General features: G+C 31.6%; 1 protein-coding gene across 3 annotated transcripts in view; it reads right to left on the reverse strand.

The window, feature by feature from the left end:
• LOC144850554 (F-actin-uncapping protein LRRC16A-like) overlaps nt 1-21,284 on the reverse strand; it is a 45,493-nt gene that overhangs the window by 6,712 nt on the left and 17,497 nt on the right. For all 3 annotated transcript variants that reach the window (XM_078707846.1, XM_078707845.1, XM_078707847.1), the window contains 19 exons: nt 20,907-20,995; nt 20,219-20,400; nt 19,612-19,715; nt 18,645-18,799; nt 17,865-17,975; nt 17,479-17,548; nt 17,024-17,199; nt 16,461-16,515; nt 16,057-16,160; nt 15,525-15,662; nt 14,954-15,143; nt 13,807-13,938; nt 13,073-13,183; nt 10,318-10,490; nt 9,682-9,769; nt 7,154-7,306; nt 3,859-3,928; nt 3,244-3,616; nt 2,841-2,908 (listed from right to left, as the gene is read on the reverse strand). In XM_078707846.1, the coding sequence (XP_078563972.1) occupies nt 2,841-2,908; nt 3,244-3,616; nt 3,859-3,928; nt 7,154-7,306; nt 9,682-9,769; nt 10,318-10,490; nt 13,073-13,183; nt 13,807-13,938; nt 14,954-15,143; nt 15,525-15,662; nt 16,057-16,160; nt 16,461-16,515; nt 17,024-17,199; nt 17,479-17,548; nt 17,865-17,975; nt 18,645-18,799; nt 19,612-19,715; nt 20,219-20,400; nt 20,907-20,995 (2,542 nt within the window). The remainder of the gene's footprint in view (nt 1-2,840; nt 2,909-3,243; nt 3,617-3,858; nt 3,929-7,153; nt 7,307-9,681; nt 9,770-10,317; nt 10,491-13,072; nt 13,184-13,806; nt 13,939-14,953; nt 15,144-15,524; nt 15,663-16,056; nt 16,161-16,460; nt 16,516-17,023; nt 17,200-17,478; nt 17,549-17,864; nt 17,976-18,644; nt 18,800-19,611; nt 19,716-20,218; nt 20,401-20,906; nt 20,996-21,284) is intronic.

Here is a 21,284-nt window from a genome sequence, read left to right on the forward strand (position 1 = left end):
AGCTTGTCTTTTTCCAGTGGAAATAGTAGATCAGTATGATAGCATTGGGTAACATACCCAATAAAGTTAATATAAAATGTTATTCTTTGTTTTAGCTAAAGACTCTGACGTAATCAAAATCTTTTCTATGATGCTAAGAAGCGTTACTAAGGACGAAACATTTCGCGTGTCTTAACAAACTGGTTCTCTGAAGTTGCTATTAGCTTTGTATGCAAATACACCATACTCCATCAGTGTGAAGACAGTAAAGTCAATAACATTTTTCACATTTTAGGCTAACAATGTAAGTCTACAATGTATGTCTCAAAGATCTCTGAAATTTCAGTCATATTAAAATGCTTAAATGTGCCTGCTATTGATTTAATTTTCTTTAAGGTAATGTTAATCCATTGATGCACCATGAATCATGAAAGACTATTTATACTGCTGTGCTTTATCTCTGTCTCTACTTAAGGTTTGCATTTAAGAGAGTAACTGAGAAATAAGAAATGCACAAGTTCTGGCATCCTCAAGGATTCTCAGAAATGTGGGGAAACATTTTTAAAAGTTTTGTATATTTTTAGGGACAAATCCAATCAAAGGATAAGAATTATAAATTATTCATTGCGAGTTAGACAATTATTTTCACCACAAGGCAAATAATGGTACAAGTCTGAGCTAAGACTCGTACTGTTATTGGTGAATTTCTTTTGTTGTTGGCTGGGTTTGGAAATAAAATAAATAAATACGCAAGCATGTCATCCAATGGAGCTCATCAGAAAACCCCAAAATAATACTGTATATCACAGATACTACTTGGATATAATATTGGTTTGTCAAATGATATGCTACATGATACATTACATAATCCATGTGATATACATGATACACCACATAAGCTATGCTATATGCCACATAATAAGTCATGTAATATACCACATGATATGCGACATGATACACCACATGCTACAAATGCGATAAACCCAGCCCAAGTGGTATGCCACACCTCAATTATAAAAATGTATCACAACCAATAAATGGAAACATGAAACAAATAGCATTGTAAAAAACTATATTTTATTATACATTTCTATAATTTATACAGGTTAATAAATAACTATTTTATTTATTATCTCCTAAAACAAATTTCAGAATTTGGAATTGCACGAATAAAGAAGTTGCAGCACACTTCATGAATGTTAAGGTACAATGTACCTATGAATAGCCTCATTATTAATCAGAATATCTGTAATAACCATTTAATAGTTTAGACTAATAATAATTAAGCTAAAACTAACTAAAACAATAATATTGTGCTTATAAAATGTTTCAAATATATTTGCTAAAGTTTGTCTTTTTCCAGTGGAAATAGTATTAGTAGACCAGTATGATAGTGTTGGATAACATAGTTTTATATAAAATGTTAATCTTTGTTATTAACAGTCAATTGGTTAGTTCAGAGAGTAATGTTGTTCATTTTCAGTTTTTTAGTTTTTATATCCAATTTGCAACTATGTAATCTTCCAAGGAAAACAGGCCAACTTGTTTACCAATATATCTAAATGGATTCATCTTATGTTAATCATCATTTGAACTTTGACATCTCTCTATGACATCGCTCTATGAGGGAAGCAGTTAAAATCCTATGTTGTTAAACTTGCTGATGTGCTTTGGAAATACAGTAGGCCTAGTTGTTGAATTGTTTCTGAAATATCTTTAACCATCAAGTATACAGCAGTTCATCCTTTGGTACATAATATACAAACATACTGTAAGTAAATGTTAAGCTTTCTATGCTCCAGCATCAACCTTCTATCACAGCAGGTTTGGCTTCAGAAATAATCTCTGCTCCTCTTGTGGTTTGAAGCATCTTCTCCAACTGTGTTGCAAAGAAACAGATATTGTGCCAAACTTCATCAATATTTATAATTTCAAATGAAACTTTAGATTTCAGGCTCATCATGTAGCACATACTGGAATACTCGTTTGGTCAAAAATGCTTGCTGCCACCAAAATTGTCTCTAAATATCCACACAGTATTAAATCTTCCACGTTGTTGTTGAAGACATTCATCTTACATGAAATATAGCAGCTACTTCTTCAGGTTTTATTCTGCATTTTTTCTACATAGATTTTTTTTTTAAATCGCTGTAAACTCGCAGCAAATGAATGATTTTTTTTAGAAAACAATAGCGTGTTTAAATGGTAAAGAAACCAGACTAGTTACATCATATTGCCATTCAATCTCATTTACATCATTCTCTGTAGATACAATGTCATGCAAAATAGTCAATACAAAATACCATAAATGAAACACGAAAATAACTAGAATTTGTTCAGTACAATGTATAAAAATACAAAAATGTAATGAAAAGATAAGAGGCTTGGTGAATTAAACCTGGTTTGGCCACTCCACTCATGAAATTGATTGATTATTTGGATATTGGGCTAAGTCTATGACTATGACCCAATTATGCAAAGATTCATCAATCTAACTACACAAACACATTCTGCTGTGCATTCGAAAACCAACATTTAGTGAATTTATTGCTCTACTCCGCTGGCCTAATTTCGAGCGCTTTTGTGCTTTGATGCAAGATAGAATCAGTGACTTTTTAATTGACTCCAAGTTTACTTTAGAACAGTTTTGTCAAACAAATAAACTATTTGTATTCATGGAATAGAGAGAATATTTTCATGAATTGTCAGATGGACCGGTCTATTCAATAAGGCCTCTCAAAACATTAACTATTTTTGTATAATATGGCAAAAGTTCTATCAGAAACTTGTGAAAGAATACATAACAGTTGTTCATTATCAATATATTAAATGTTGAAATTGTAATAAAAATAATACCTTACCTTCTTTTTTCTTTGGATTTGGACTTTTGTCTCGCTTTCGGGAAAAAATATTGAAAAATGGTTTTTTCCTAAAATAAAAAAAAAATTGAATTTTAGAATTAGATAAAAATAAATATACTGTAGGTACAGTAGAATCCCTCTATTGCAACAAGCCTATTAAGGGTTTATGTGAAATAAAGTGGTAATGTATGTTTTAACACTTTGGTCAACCTCTATTCAGGGGACATTCGACAAAAGACATTTCTTTGTCTCGAAGGAGGTTCTACTTTATATAGATTATTAATAATGTATGTTAAAATGAATTAATTAAGTTGCCAAAACACCACAAAAACCACATCCCACCCCACCTATCCCATAATTCATAATGGTTGAATATAAACAGAAGAAGATGAATACAACATACGGCTTAGACTCTTGCTTCTTCTTATGTTCACCCTTTTCTTCTTTACTTTCTTTCTTCTGCTTCGTCACTTCATTGCGGTGTTCCTCCGGTACGACGGTTGGAGTATAAAACGCATCAACAGTTTGGATTTTAAAAGCTTGCGAGTCTTCCTGGATAGGTTCAGATGGTGGTTGGACCGTGGGACGAGTTGGTCTGGTGCGCTTAGGCCTCCTTGGTCTATCCTTTGTTATTGATGCTAGCGGAGTTATCTCTCCACCAGTTCCGATGTCATTTATAGTTTTTATCTGTGTAGCTGGTTTTGGTGGTATAACTGATTGCACCAATGGTGGAATATCGATTTCTGCTTCTGTAATTGGTTCAACACCACCCATATCTGAAATATATCAAATTAATATTATAATTTCCTTATATAGAGTTGGTGGGAAAACCAAACAAACGAATTTACCTACAACTAATACAAAGTCCCAAAATTAAATACTTTAATTTGATTTTAGAAATATAAGGATACTATTTTCTGTGCTTTGAGACAAAACATTAATCAAATTAACAGAATTAAAATTACATTATAAAAATATTCAAACAAACAATAACATGCTAAACAGATAAAACAACTACCTGGTTTATCTTGTGGAATGAACTGCGACTTTGGTCGAATACTCCTTTTTGTCCTGCGAGGCTTGTCTTCCTAAAAGAAAAAATTATTTCTTTACTTTACTAAAAGAAAATACGATAGTAAATATATTTCTTTTATCTGGTGTGTTTTATTAAAGTTACTGTAATGATTTTGTATTTTAATTTCTGTCCTTATATGCTTTCTGCCAGCCAATCAGAACATTAACCTTCTATCCAATCTGATTGGTGGCTGAAGGTTAAGGATGTCAATATCTGGGTCAGGCCGCTGTAATACTTTAAACTAATACTGAATAAAAAGTACAATGTCAAGTATTAGTATGCAAAACAATAGCCTTAAAATAGAACATTACATAAAGTATATACAGTATGTGGTGGGATCTTGAATAAGGAAAATGAAAGAATACAAAAATATTAAAATCAACTAATGTTTTTTTGTAATAAAGAGGGGAAAATATGTACTGTATCATTATCATATGAAGCAATTCATAAACATTTTAATTTATAAATACAAATGTTATTCTCCATATCAATTATACAACACAGTGGTGTCCTCTTAATAGGGGTATCCCCTGAATGGGGGTATCCCTGAATATCGGTTGGCTTTAGTGTTTAAAATATATATATTTTTGTACATTTCACAGGGAAAGTCTCCTTAATATGGGTGCACTAAACACAGAAAATAGAAGGCAAAATACATGACTTTTCAATGTACAAAATACTAGAATAATGATCATAATTATGTAATTTTGATTCTTTTAATGTTGTTATACTGAATACGACCATTAAAATGTTTTGGTAGTCGTACCTCAGATTATTACATTGAAACCAAGACCATGCATTATTGCAGTAACTGTAGTCAAATAATCCTTAAGGTAAATGATAACAAATATAATATATAATATAAACTGATTAAAACAATAAATCCATTTTTAGACATGATCTTATGATTCTTATCCTAGAGATTAAGTGAAAATCACAACATAACTAAACCACTTAATTTGGTTGCTAATGCTGCTCAGGTATGCTATTGTGGTTAATGACATCTGGCTAAAAAATGTAACCAAAACAAGTTTGCTTTATTTCTTGTAAATAAGTAATTATTCAGTTTGTAAAACAATTATAGTCCTTTCAATAATATACAGTATAACTCTATCAATTTCAGGCCATTTTTAAAACATTCAGTTCTTATATTAAATGGGTATTTCAGATGTTTTACTTTTACGAAGTTTCATTTTCAATTTTCATTTTTTTGAGCTTCTAATATTAGCAGTGAATTGTTTCCTTATTGCAGTCTCAAAAATACATCATCTCCTTTTAGTAATACAGAAACAGGAATGCAATTGTTGACTGACGTTACGGATGCAAAATAACGTTTAGAATGCATGACAAATGACGTGTTTAAATTGAGACATCATGGTAGAATCGAAAGTTGACGTATTGTCTCAAATCACTGATCACATGTACAGATGGATTTTACAACAATAAAATTATGTACTTTCTACACGACTCATTTTTTTTTTTTGGAAAAATGGAAATTTTAAATATCTAAGCAAAATATAAAAGTTAAAATATTATAATTACTTATTCAATATAGGAAATACATTATAAAAAAATTCACAGGACTTCGCATCAGTGTTTGTTAGTATTAGTAGTACAGTTTATCTCACTCTTTCTAGCATTGAGATCAGAATACCAGCACTATGTAGATAAAACCAATGGTGGATGGTGAATTTTAAAATAAGGGGGAGTGAAAGGGTGCAGTAAGGGTCTAAAAATTGTAAAAACAAGTGTTGAACCTAACCTAATATCCTATCTTTTGCATTGCAATTTCCAAAACTTGGGGTTATGTCCTTAAACATTCAGCCATTAGACATTTGGAAATAAATGATTTACAGCAAATTTTTTACTAGTATTTTAACATAGTTTATTTATTATACGTTGTAATCATAATATGAATGACAATCATGTGCACTCCACATAATCGGCAGGATCTTTGTTTTCACTACACAAAATGCCACAGACTTTTGGAAACACATGGTGTACAGCAAATCTTTTACTACCATTTTAACCTAGTTAATATTACGTGTAATCATGATTATATGAATAAAAATCATGTGCACTCTATATAATAGGCAGGATCTTTGTTTTCACTTGGTACAAACAAATCTCTCACAATGTCCCTTTGTCATCCTATTGTTGACAACCAACAAAACACTGGATATCTTTGATTACATTTTCACCTTGACACTAACTTGTGTACAAATGGAGTTTAGCATTTACGTCAGAATCACTGATCCTTTTCTAGGATTTAGCAAATTCAAATGACCTGCCTATTTCGTAATCTGGGTCATAATATTATTTTAATTAACATAGTTGGTTTAATTTTGAAGCCAGCATTTAAACAATTTCAAAATACAGAAATTTACATACAATGGTTTCCTACTGTTTGTCAACAAGCAATTTGATGAAAAACAACATATTTTTAATCATTAAACCTTGATGGAATTTTTTTTTAATTGTATTACTTTTGATAAAAGTTCTTATTATTAAATGGAAAAATCAGTTTATATTTTATATTTTGCAATAACGTCGTTTCAGAGCATGCATAGAATGAGTTGTTGCTTGGTCATGAAAATTAAAGGACAATCAACCTGTTTTTCAATGTTGATGTACTTGGGAAAAACAAATTTTTCTAAATGTAATGTAGAACAATTTTTAAATTGTTAACACATATGAAAAAAAATACCAAATGAAATGTCCATATACTGACAATTTTCATGTTAAAGTCTCATTCCCTACATTTTTTAGATCTAATTTAAGGTCACAAACTATACATATAATGTAAAAATAAATACATGGTCCTATTAAGATAACTTTTTTGTCTTTAAACGATTAAAAATGTGAAAAAAATCCCAACATGCATTGCGAGCAGATTGATATTTTCGTTTTTCTTCTGTAGAAAGACAATTAATGCAGCAACTATGCAATGTCAGGCTAGGCATATAGCTAGCGTATGATGTTCGTATGTTACCGATGTTTACCAGCTAGGCCTACAAAACTAAGCCTAGCTAGACTAGGCCTGATGACCATCCACGAGAGGAAATTCACCCGCGAGCTACTTAGGTAGTGCATTGTTTCTCTCTTTTGATCATAATTTACCATAAAACATACATTTCAGACAAGGAATGACCTGGTTTAATGTTTTTAAAGTAATATATATGCTTTTTACAAATGGTCACAAATTGTAGGGAATGAAATTCATTAAAAAATTGCTTACCTTAACTGGAGCCTGTGTCGTCTTCACTGGTGGTTGTTCATCAGTTTTTGTAACATCAAAATTATCATCATCCATGAACTTTCCACCAGAAGCTGTTGAATTACGTGACACTGGAGATTTTCTGAGGGTGGGTACCTTCTCTACCTGGTCAGACTAAACAAAGAGAAGAAAAATTCATTTTAATATGATAAATCTATTAATAATCATCCTCGGTTTAAGTGGAAACAACAGCAATTTATATTAGGTTTGCAAACTTGGAGATAATGGATACAAAATTGTCTATTCTTCTTTGCTTTGTATCCTATCTGAAGGACGAGGTAATGAGAGTAAAGTATCTTTACCTTACCACACTTCTTTTGTCAAACTAGTTTGATAGTGCAGACAGAGCTTAAGGATACAAGCAATATTTGACAGTGGCCTCATATAGTTATTAGTAAAAATATATTTTGGTAACATTTTTATGAAAAATATTAAAAGCAGTGGAAACTTAAAAAGCAAAAACCTGCAAGGGGCTATCCAGAAACAGAACATACTTCAATAATTTAGAACATTAAACACAAGCAGAAAAGAATAGAACAATGGTTTTTGTACTATACTTCCTCATTTAGATCATGAACACAATATTTCAGATTAAAAATCAGCCACGATTTCCTATATATAATATAAAACAGTTGGGTGCATTTCTGTAGTCATTTATAGATTAGTCTACATTTCTTGCTGTTGAGACTAGATATGTTACAGCATTATAACTGCTATCCTATAAAATACTATACAATAAAATGCCTCCTTTGGGACACCTATATTCAGGGGTAATCCCTATTAAGAAGACACTCCATGAAATGAATGTGTGGCAAAACAATGTTTTAACATACAGTTAATTACTATTCGGGGGACACCCCTATTAAGGGGACACTTTATAGGGTCACAAAGGTCTTACCTAATATGGGTTCTACTATATACAGGACGCCATCATAACTAGATTTTAACTTAAGTAAGATTATAAGAATTTGTAATACTATAAGAAACAAAAGGAAACATCAAATAATGAAACAAAAACAATTAAATAGGGATCTAAATTCACAATCTCAAATATTTGAGAGAAAAAAAAAGTCCACCTGTGTTCCGGTGGCAAGCCTAAAGATCCTAATGATCATCCGATAAATAACACTCCATACTTCGTTCCACGGAAGTGCCAAGCCTGAAATATGTCCAAGAACACGCCTCGTTCTGGAAAATAATGTCCGCATGTTGGTACCGGCTACTCGTCGAATTCTCTTCATTTTGGTATACAAATTGTTAGAATATACAGTATATGTTGATCATAGTATATCCAATGTCAAAATAATGTGTGACTGAAGGTAATGAATGTACAGCATTAATTATATCATTTACTTCCTTATATATATTGTAAACAAAAACTGAAACTAATCCATTTGTATCAAAGTACACAGAACAATCATTGTATGATTACACTTGGAGGAAAGAAAAAAAAATAATTTTTTAATGTGACAGTATTGACTTTGTATACCAGCTGTTATGATGTTTTTTTCTGTCATTATTTTTCCTGTATAGCCACACTGTACCTCTACTTATGTATTCATTCAACTCTCCCAGGTCAAAGTTTAAGAAAAAAAAAACATTGGCATGTACAGGAAGAATATAATTCTTATTAATTGTATATTAGTGTCTATAAATGTTTAATGTAATATTTAATAAGCACAATTTAAAAAGGTTGACATTTTTGTGCATTTTGTATTTGAATTATGTAATTATAATATAGAAAAGAAGCAAAAATAATGAAATACAATAATAGATCTATGGCAATGTTATTGGATATATGCTATTAATAAATAAGAAATTACATAACAGAAACTAAGAACTCTTATATACATATAAGTGACACTTTCAACAACCTAAATTAAAAATGTAATTGTAAACACAGACAATAACAGATAACTTTCTATGAAAATTGTAATTACACAGATTTTGAATAGGGAAGTAGTGTTAATAATTAATATTCACATTGGTTTAAGGTTTAAATTATTGTACTGCAGTAACTGCAGTAACTACATTTCGTTTAATCTTTAACCTATGCAATTATGTCAACTTTTATGTTGAGTATCATACACTCTCAATAAACTATTATATTGCAGACCTCCCAACTTGGAAAAATAAAATATCGGGAGGTTTTATGAAACAATAGAGGGCGCTATAATACTACATCAAACAATAGAGGACACTATGATAAACCTAAAATATTGGCATTCAATACAGAAGAATGGATTGTAAACATTATACGGACCGACATTTGTATTATCTTTGTTTTCTATTCTCTTATCTAGAGAAATTTTAAATGTATACATATGGGGAGATTTTTTGAGAAATTGCATTTTAGATTTGGGAGAAAATAATAATATACATTATTGCAGTAAAAAAGGTAGTTAATATAGTAACTAATGCATTAAAAAAATGTTAACATCCACAAAGAGTAACTTAAGTATTGTTGAGTCTATAAAAGAAATACTTACTAATTTCTTGTAACAATCCTCCAAATTTGCCAAAATATCCCCAACAACAGTGTCTGAAATTTGGGAAGCCATTGCTAAATGGACTTCACTGTAAAAACAAACAAAAAACATTTTAATTTGTATGGTTTTACATTTTTGTGAGATACTACAAAAATAGAGACTTCATAGAGTATCACAATTTCACACGTCACTGCATGAGATGGCTGGTACATGAAAAATATCACATTTGTGAATCCCAAGATCATCTATATTTCTAGTATATATTCTCTAAATCTTATTTTTCAAAATTTAGGTTCACTACCAAAAACTGAACAATTTAATCCATGTTCTTCTCTCAATCTGTTTCATACACAAAGTCTTTGGATTGGTTTTTGTCCAACAGGAATTAAACCCCAAGACCATTGGCTAGATTTAAAAGTGAGTTCTAAGACAACCACCAATCACCATTAAGATGATGACAATCTAGTCGCCATTAATTCATCTTTTACTTTTATCCAGCTCTACGTATGTATATCGAGAACTCTACCTCTCTTCCTTTTTTATTTATGTACTTGTACCTGCTGAATGTATATGTATTATATGTATATTTAATTTGTGATTAAATAAAAATCGGATGATCCAGAAAAGAAAAGTCACCTTATTTTATTGCTGATATCTGCAGTGACTTGGTCCAAAACGTCTTTCATAAACCTATCTGGTAGAACAGCTCGATCTTCTGCAGCTTGTAACAACTCACTCTTAATGTCTGATTTGTTCATCACTGTCATGCACTGATCTTCTGCACAGTCTAACATACTGTTCAAAGTTTCCTATAAATGTTAATAAAATTAAAATTGCTATGCATAAGTAAAACTTTTATTTTTATTAATCAACAGTCAAGTGTTAAACTATCATTCTCAACACACAATTCCAAATACATAATACCAAGTACATTTTAATAATAATAATATACATTAGAACAGTGTATCTCATTATAGTGGTGTCCCTTGAATAGGAAAGAGTGCACTGTATAGGGATGTGCCAAAGGAGGGTTTCTACTGCATTAGTTAAAACCCCATAGGCTTAGTTTACAGTACTAAAACACTACAACTCTATGGTTTAATATAATACTATAATTTCTACACAGATACAGGCATAGATAATGCTTTTATTCCAAACTATTTTTCTCTTCCTCACCTTTCACATGACCAAAAAGCATTTTCCTTTGATTTTACATATAAAACAGTCTAAAAGCACCTCTACACAAACATATGTTTTAAATATGTGAACAGGACAAGGTATATGTATACATTCCAAAGGTCAAAGTAAACATTATTATTACCCTGTCATTTCACAATTAGATGAACCTAGATGGCATGAAATATGATAATAAATATGAAATGATATGCTTCAGCTTAATTGAGTGGTAAGCTGATAATTTCATAATATTTATCATATCTCATTGAGCTCTAAAACTAAATAGTAATGAGGACATGAGGCTAAATCAAATGTTAGAGCTGAATACATTTGTTAAAATTTGCTATTTTTATTCACTTGTTATTTATTTCGTCTATATGTTAAATCGTCATATTCAGTAAAAAAAGTATGAAAGGATCGCATAATTTGTTATCAAAATGTTCTGATATACTGCAACTGAACTTTTACACTATAATTCTCAATAGCAAAGTAATAGCAATAGTAAAGACCCTCATCCCAGATATTAAACTACCATTTTTTTTTTTTTTTTTTTTTTTTATTTCCGTATATGGTTAGTGTTATATCATTAGCAGCCTATAAGGAAATAAAATATCAGATGAGGAAGTATTTATTTGTACTTAACAATTCTATAAGTATCATTCAAATATGAGAGAGAAAACAAAACCATTATAAATGCCGGGATAGAAATGGGAAAATATTATCTTCCTTATTAAAAAGATTTTGGAGATTCCTTGAAATTAATTGTGTTCTGTGGAATATACATGAGTATTTTAATTGATTATATATACTGGCATCTTTTTATCTACCTAAATAGCAATCATTATACAGTCTCTCTCTGTTTTTTGTAGTTTTAAACGAATCAATTGTAAAACAAGAGTAGGCAATAGATCATTAGCATATAGTTTCAGTTTTTAATTTAAAGATCAATAACCTTGTTGCATCATTTGTGCTTTTATTTTTAAAGTACATATTATAAGTAAGAGTGGTTGTACTCAAGACTAAAAGTTTCTATTCTTCATCTGAGGAACTGTTCCAAAACTGATTTTATGACTAGGACCTACAGTAGGAGTAATGTGCGAATGCATAACTAATTGAGCATTTTAATTTTTGTATTCTTAAATTATGAATTTTATTTTTCATCGGATTATGGATTTTATTAGGATTCTTCAAGGTCAGCATAGTGAAAAAATGATGACTTTTTTAGACAATGGCCGCCGAGAACTAATGTAACCTACAGATTTAGTGTGTACATAATGTAGTGAATTAATCGTTTAATGTTCCTTATGGTTAGGACATCTGCATATCAAGCAAAAGGTTTCGAGTTTGAATCTTGGTTGCAGCAACTTTTTCTCATTCTTATAGATATCCTCATATTTATAGTTTCAAATTAATAAATCAATTAATAACCCTTCCACACAAAAAGCAAAACTCCAGAGACGCTGTTAAAGGTAAAATCAAACTGTAGTAATAGTATAAATAAAACATTATATGACTTCTGAGACTTTTGAAAATAATTATTAAATTAAAAATATAATCAATTAATATGATTTTATTAATCGTCGCTATGTAAACAAACAAAATAGAGGGCAGTATTTACAATTTTATTTTAAAAACATGGTGTTGTTAGATTGGTGTCAGCCTCATCTCCGGAGTTTCTCAACGTTTTGAATGATCACTACTAGGGTGTCTGAGGAGATCACTGCAGAGTTTTGTTGTCAGTATATCTCCCTCTCTCTATCATCATTCTACTCATATCTGAGTACTTGTGACCATTCTGATGAAATCTCTCCATATTATGCCGATCTTGTGCTTTATTGTAGCAACTGCTTATTGGGAGTTTTGCTGCATCATATATTCCCTCTATCCATAAGACTTTTTATCTTCCTCTCTTTCTTCTCCACTCAACTTTTCCAAACATAATAATTTTCTCCAAACTATTCCTATCCCATCTGGCAATGTATTGCAGTTTTTGTTTGACAACCGATGTGAGTTATAGTACCGTCTTTTTGCCTATTTCATGCATAACACTTTGGTTGGTTCTTCTGGCTGTCCATGGTATACCTAGAAGCTTTCTCCAGCATCTCAAAAAGCTTCAATTCTCCTTTGATCTTACATTAATTAGTATATCACCCGGTGGCTTAAAATGTATTCTGTTTAAATGAATTGCATAATGAATAAAAATCAATTAGCCTACCTTGAGTCTACTTTGTACTGTTTCTTGTACATCAGAGGCCATTGATTGTAACTTCTCTTCAACAACTTCTAAACTTGATAACAAAGCGACATCTTGCATTCGTGCAAGTAACTACATTAAAAAAGTAACATTTTAAAACTCATTGAAATTTAAAAATAAAAGACCACTTCTCAATGACATAAACTTTGATTTTTTTTATAGTGATGTATTGTACATTTTCAGTAATGAATATTCAATAAAAAATAACTGCCTTTTCTGTATGATTGGATGCCATAATGTTGCTACAATTAAAGCAATTTATAAACATATAGATAATAATGATGACACAAAACAAAATATGTAAATACAAAAAAGCATTATTATCATGGGACCTAGCTATAGGTGGAGACTTGTATCAGCATTCAATTAGATTAAAATGCACATCAGTCTTTCCACTAGATTTTCATCTTTTGTAGTATCTTGGGAAGTAGTAAATGGGTTTTTGTTTTATATATATATATTTCAAATTTAATACCTTATTATTAATTTATTTATATTTTGTAATTGTTTATAAAAGATGAAAGAAAGAAAATAAATGTTTACGTTGAACTAGATTTGTTTGCTCTTTAACCTGCTTATGCAATTATTGATTTATTTTATTTTTGAGTAATCATACACACTATGTATAAACTTCTATCAATGTGTAAACAAAATGTAGGTACTGCAGTAACTGCAGTAGAAAATGTAAGCATTACCTGTTTTGAGTTGTCAGCATCTTTAATGTACTCTTTACCTTCATCCACAATAACATTGACAGCATCAGAGTCAACTTGGCTGTCAAGTTCAGCAGCTTTATCTTGTATCTGAACCACCATTTTGTCAACCATCTAGCAACAATATTAAATCCATAAATTATAGACGCTTATCATTTATGTGCTTTATGAATCCATAGTTCTTAACGTCAATTTACACAGAGGAGCGATAACGGTAAGAGAAAAACGTGTGCATGTCCCACACAGAATAGATACATATTCTATGTGGGACACGCACACGTTTTTCTCTTACCGGCCCATCTGCTCTATGTTTTGGTCATAAGAAAGAACATAGATTTTATAGTTTTGTTTTCTGCTTAGCGTTTACCACTTGCCGTTACCACTCGTCTATGTGGCCTTAAGAACATGGCTACAACTGTCAAGTCGATTGTTGTTTAGTCATGTAGTTTGTAATAAAAACGAAAAAATGTTCTTAGTGGAAAAATTAATTTTATTTCTTTCTTAATTTTTGTTTATGTATTTGCAATTTCTTCAGTTTGTTTTGAAGATATTAAAGAAAGTTTTTCGTTGACTTATGGCTTATGAACGATTTAATTGAATTTGTGAATATTTCTTCTTTATAACTTTATGTTTTCGTAATAAAAATGATTTGTGAGAGAAATGGGAATGCACAAAGGCCTACAGAATTTGGAGAAGAAAAGAAAGATGAAAACATTCAAGGCACAAAGCACTGAATGGTCTTTGTGGATTCAAACTCAACTATACTGAGCACTGATATCAATGGCCACACATTTTACTCACTGAGCTAACCGTGAATTATGAAATACATTATGTTCCAGGGATACGTGTAATTAACTAAAACACCAACAATGTGATCAATCTATACGGTTGGCAATTAGGGCATGGTAACAGAGGAAGTTGCATAGTTGATACGTGACATAACAACTCGTTAAAAACATGACGTCATTCAGCAGTTTTGGAGGAGATACATGAAATTATGCGAGCAATTTAGTAGCATTAATATATAGATTGCCTCATTTGTTTCACAGGAAAGTGTGTTAAATGAGGGGTTTATACTGTACAATGTAAATGTTAATATGACTAAATAATAACATGTGTGACTTCTTACTTGGTGAGCAGTTGTATACAGGAAGCCTTGCTGTAAAAGGAACGCTTGATCTTCCATATACTTGCGAGAACTGTGATTACGCTGCAAGAGCTGTTGGATGCGGTTCAATGGACTTTCAAACTTGCTCATGTCTTGACGTGCATTGTGAACATCGTGTACAGGCATCGGAAAATTTTTTAACGTGTAGTTTCTAAAAAATTTGAAAGAAACAGTTTGTACTATAGCTTTTATGTGAATATTGGCCAATAATATTGCTTGTAAAGGATGCATTAAGGTATGATTGAAACTTTGTAGGCACTGGACCATGGGTACTTTTGACCATTGTTTGCACATAGATTATGCGAACAACCATGGTGTACAAACAGTCGCATTGGACATTAAATAGTATGATCAGTTTTACAAAGACTACGGTTAAGTTCTACTGAGAAGGCAGTGGTTGATAAAATCAACCGTTGTTCTTGGTTAATTCAATCCTGAGAAAATAGCCAGTGTTCAGATTCAACTATTTTTTTGTTCATTTGACAAATTCAGTTCAATACAATCAAGGTTTAATAGAAACATCCAATCTTACCTTTCCAGAGCATTAGCTAACTCCCTGTAACCATCAGAAGTAATGTTGTTGCGATCACAATTCACGTATGTAAGTTTGGAGTTGATCATTAACGCTTTGGATAACATCTTAGCACCAAGGTCTCGCATATTGTTACCACTGCATAGAATTAAAAAACCATTATCAATTACATATATATATAAATCCAAAGGCAAATTACTGAAAAAATGCTGTGGGTATCAGTGGCTGGATCTCAATGGAGATACAAAAAAAAAGTGAAAAGCTAAATCAAAACGATAAAGTAAAACAGCCAGAAAAGTTAGCAGAGCTTTCGGGCAACACTAGCCCTTCATCAGTATATATATATATATTATTATTATTATTATATTATCTTATTTTAAATTTTAGTGAGAACCATATTTTGACAACGTATTAGGGATGTAGATATGATTTCAGAACAATTGCGAGATTTATGCTATCACCTCGCACGCTTGCCGTACAGCCGTCGCTGTAGTTCAAGTTGAAGACCAATACATGTGAAGTTCTTACATACCTTAAGTCGATACTGGTAAGAGATGTATTACTGCCGAGAGCATTAATGACAACAATAGTTTCATAGTTGAGATGGCAATCAGCTATTGACAAGTTCTCCAAAGACTACAAAGAAAATGAAATAACAAAATCTGATTAGAACCCTCCTTTGAGACACCACTATTCAGGGGACACCAGTACCAAAGGGAACAGTTTTTCTCCCTAATAGACATTCTGCTATATAACATTTTGTCCTAGCATGTAGATTTATGGTAGCATGGTAAAATTCAATAGATTTGGTGTTATCTTTGGGATTAGTAGCCTGAGTTGTCACACCGCAGCCCATCAGGTTTTCATGTTATATGTTTCATTAATATCTCATTATATATCTCAAACTAAAATATTACCTATCTCAGTTAAACTCACCAAATCTTCCTCTTGAATTAATTTAACAAGGGCTTCCATGGTTTTCTCAACCGATCTGAAACAAAATAGCAGTTAGACCATAATAAGATTTGTTTGTTTATTTAATAGTCCAATATTTGTACACATGGCATTTTTTTGGATTAGGATTTAAAAGTTTATTATTCAAAATTCACTTTACAGTAGGATTAGTAAGTAGTAATCTAAAATCTTGAAATTGAGTGAAGAAACCACTGGACTTATGGGTGTACTCTATCTAACCACATTTATTGTTTTACTGTACAATAAACAGTGCTATTAGGAAGCTTGCAATTTGGGACGACTGACGACTGAGCTATGTCATAGTAATTCATTGTGCGCATGCGGGCACATGTGTGCTGGTCTTTTTTGGAAGGGTACCATATTATTATGTATTGGGACGCGTTTCCTCACTCCTCATCTCGACACAGTTTTGATGGTTTCTAGGTTCAGGCGACGACCGAAGATACATCGATTGACCTGACCTTTTATGCTCTTTCACAAACACAAAATAACTTTAGTAGAACATCCAATACTATTACACTCACTTGGTTTTATTAAGGTTCTTTGATATGTCAAGAACTTTCAGTGTTTTGTTTGTGCCAACCCAGTCAAGGAAACTGACCAAGCCATCATTCAGGTCATTGTCACTGATGTTCAGGGAGCGTATGTTGGTGACGTTACCTATGGCACTCTCTACCATAAGGCATCCAGCTGCTTTTAACTGAAAAACAACACAAATTAATTATTCACAAGTAGACAATTACAAACATAAATATCGCAATCACAAAAATATTTTTCCTATAAATATAAATCATTTTTATATTGGCTATTAATAATAGCACTGTAGATAGAAACCACAAGAAATGTAGAGATATTAGTTACAAATTATAATTTGTTATTTTCAAGGAAACTTTACTAGACTTCAAGTAGAGTGTTTAATCGGAGAACCTCCAAGTACCTGCTAAGCACCAGTAATATTATAAAGGCTATTTATACTTACTTCATTGGAGCTTAGATCTAGATCAACATCCACAATAGATTTGTTCATACCAATGGCTAACATTATCTCTCTGCAAATAAGGAAAGAAACTGGTATGTAAATTGTGTTCATGAGAAAGCCTGCACTATTCTAAGAGTATAGCAGAGCTACAAAGTGAGAGAGTAAGTATATCAGACTAGCAATTGAGAGAGAGACATAGGTTCGACCTGGCTGTGCCATATTGCACGGTCTTTTCTTCTATTTGTTTTGTCCTTCAGATGGGGTGTAATATTGGTCCCATGTGCACAATAATGAACTTGCTCATCATGGCCCCTCTGGGAGAACAGTCTATTACCATTATCAGAAGAAATAGTTCAAAATATAACCAAAAATAAAGTGTTTCTTACTTGACAACATCAGGTGGAATCTTATTTCCAGATAGTCCAATGACCTTCAGTTCCATCGCTGATGAGAAGAACTGCTTAATTGAAGGTGGAATAGGGATAGGTTTCACTTTTCTATATTTAAAAAAAGAAATATAAATGAATATCAATATAGTGAAACCATAAATTTAGCAACTGGCTTATACTGATTGCGAACTATCATAACCCGGATTAATATATGTATTGTCAGCCTGTACATATTTTGTTGATCTATTGGACATTGCTTGTATCTTTAGGTAAGACACTTTACTTACATTTGCCTCTCTCCAAACAGGTGTATAAAATGGGTACCCGGTTTTAGATCAAGACACAACTTTGCGCTGATTACTAGCTGCATTATGAAAGTATGTTTCCATACCATGTTTGATTTTTAAAAAATGACTGGGATAATAATGTGCAGTGCGTTGAAAACTTGCTTTTATGCGCTATATAAGAATGAACTATTATTATTATTGCAACTTAGGCACAACTCAAGCGAGTTGATCAATTACAAACGCTAGTTTGGATGATCTTGTCATGACATGTCCACCAATTATTTGTGTCACGCTTACATTCTTGAATTACAAATGGGAACAGCAATGCATTTAAATGCGTCCAATAGGCAAACAGCAACCATTGTCTATAGGTGATCCAAGGGATTTAGTCTGATGTTAAATCAAGCATCTGTTTCTTCAAAAGATTACAAACTGAAGAAATATCACTAAAAATACTGCTGAATTAAAATAAATTGGAACACCGTCTTACTTTGTTGTGAATGTGTTGCCAGCTAGGTTCAGATGAGACAGTTTTAACAGGCATCCCCTGTACAGTGCATTAAACAACTCATCGAGAGGTAGACCAGTAGAGGATATGTCCAAGTGGGTCAAGACATTGGGCATGGCAAGAAAGTGCTTAAAATCCTAAAAAATTTAAATTGTTATATAATCAAAATTACAGACAAAATTCCCCCAAAAATCTTTAAAAATTAAATTACATAAAAAATGTAGACAAACTTCTCAAAACTGGAAACTTTTCTAGAATCAAGTGTACTATTGATGGTAACTGTTTAAGTAGCTTTGTGTCAGTGAGCTAGATGATTTACCAAACTTTTAGGTAAAACTGTACTTTATACTAAATTTGAAGAATGCACAAATAACTTTTTTTGGGGGTGGGGGGAACTAACAACCTCAAATGTACTTTTATTATGTACAATTGTAGGAACAAATTTCTAAGCAATTAAGAATTTATGTTGTTAGAGACTAAAACCAATCGACTAGTCTAATATTAACATACATGAGTTAGTGACAATGTGACAACTTTTATAACACAAACCATACTGAGACATTGTAACATTAGCTTTCTTACAATATCATTTGGTGATGAGGAAAAATATTTTTAACATATTCAATCTGAAAACCAGACTTTCTGGAAAATCAGACATTTTGGGAATTCCCCTAAATTCTAAATAGTCAAAAAGCATTGTATAGATTTGTATTGTGTATAACGAGACAAAAGGAATAGTTTTTACAAAGCATTTCTCTTGTTTTGATAACAAGTAGTGCTAGCCTCTAAAGCAACAAGGTCAGGAAAGAAATTTGACATTAAAAACAAGTTGAGGGGCCAGGGATCTTCGATTAAATATTTCTAGTCTAAACCGACCATTATTTTATTGATAGTGATTTTACAACTGTTTCAGGCAGCACATTAAAAAACATTTATATTTTTTGCTTACTGATAAGTCGCCGTCCTTGAATGAGGCATACGAAAGATCGAGTACTTTTAGCAAATTTGACATTCGGTCATTTTCGTTGAATGACTTAAACATGAAGGAAACACCTAAATAAGAAAAAAATACAAATTACAATTTAATAATGATGAAATTAGGTATTCGTTCAATGTTGATTAGGTTAATATCAGGTAGACTTAAACCTTAAAAATCTGTATGATTAAACATTGTTTGTTTTTTTCATTCCTTTGCTATCACATTCTTTCTTTCTTCATTATACTAGGTGTCCCTCTTCAGTACAATGTTAATATAGTTATAGCAATATTTGGCACAAATTACAACCACCTCCCCAGCTATCTTGAAAAGAAATTGACATGTCCATAGATCTGCTCGCAGCACTAATTGTTGTAATGTAATGTAATGCGACATTTATATAGCACTATTTCGTGAAGACCAGAGCGCTGTGGACTTAGATGTTACACCTTTTTATGGTTCCACTGTCTTAACCGATTGTCCCCTTGCTTGCAATTTCTAGTATAGCAATATTGAAAAATGAATTTATTATTAACATAACATAGTTACTAAATGCATGCAACAAATACTGAAAGAAAACCTTTGCTAGTGATGTTTGTTTTTGCAAGTTTAAGGACTGTCAGTCCATCCGGTAACTTAGCAAGGCGGTCACTCAATGCTTGTACACCGCGATCTTCAATGGAATTATTGGACAGGTCTAGATGTGTCAAACAGCATTTGGTGTTGGTTAGCAAAGCTGTATTAAGTCCATGTGCAAATTCCCTACAAAATAATAAGTAAAGCAAATATTTATAATTGAATAAAGTACATAATCAATATACTACAATTTTTCTCTCTCTATTTTCTGTGTGAAAATCAAACTAAGTGGCATAAGTTTTAACAAAAAAATCTGATAGAACTCATACTTTGGTACCTTCCTAAAAAGGAAGACTTTACTGTAAAACGAAAGAGAAGAAATATATTTTTAAACTTGGAAAAACAGACATCCCTATTAGAGAGACATCATACATATTTTCTGGGTCCTAAAGTGGCATGTTTTAACACAATAATACAATCTGATAGAACTCATCCTTTGGGACACCCTTATTCAGGGGATGATATAGGATAATGATAAATATGTTTTAACACTAGGAAAAACCACAATTAAGAGGACATCCCTATTAGAGACATGATTATATTAAGGGGTCACTTTCCTGGATCCCAAATGTGTCCCCTTAACATTATCGTGTCTCTGTCATGCTGGGATTCTACTAATCCACAAAACTCACTGTTTCAGATTGCAGTCTACAAGCACCAATTTGTTTATGGAAGTTTTCTTCATCACTTGTACAATAGCTTTTGTTAATGCCTCTGTATTCTATAAACCAAAGAAATATATTTAGTCTATGAAACAGTATATTTGAAATACTTAGCTTGTTTTCGAAATATTGGATGCCTTCATTATTGCTCACGATAGATATTACCCAGTAGTCTATGCAGAATCATCAGTGTCAACAAGTCCAAGAAATAAATATTTTTCACAAATCGGATACTCAATGCTCTGCTTTTCAATTATTTCCTTACCTTTATTGAACTTATAAAATGATTATAAAATTCAATAAGTGATCCTTAATCTAATATTTTACAATTTACTCTTCAATAAAAAA

The sequence above is a fragment of the Antedon bifida genome, chromosome 8 (genome assembly GCF_963402885.1).
Source record: "Antedon bifida chromosome 8, ecAntBifi1.1, whole genome shotgun sequence".
In the NCBI taxonomy this organism is placed as follows: domain Eukaryota; kingdom Metazoa; phylum Echinodermata; class Crinoidea; order Comatulida; family Antedonidae; genus Antedon; species Antedon bifida.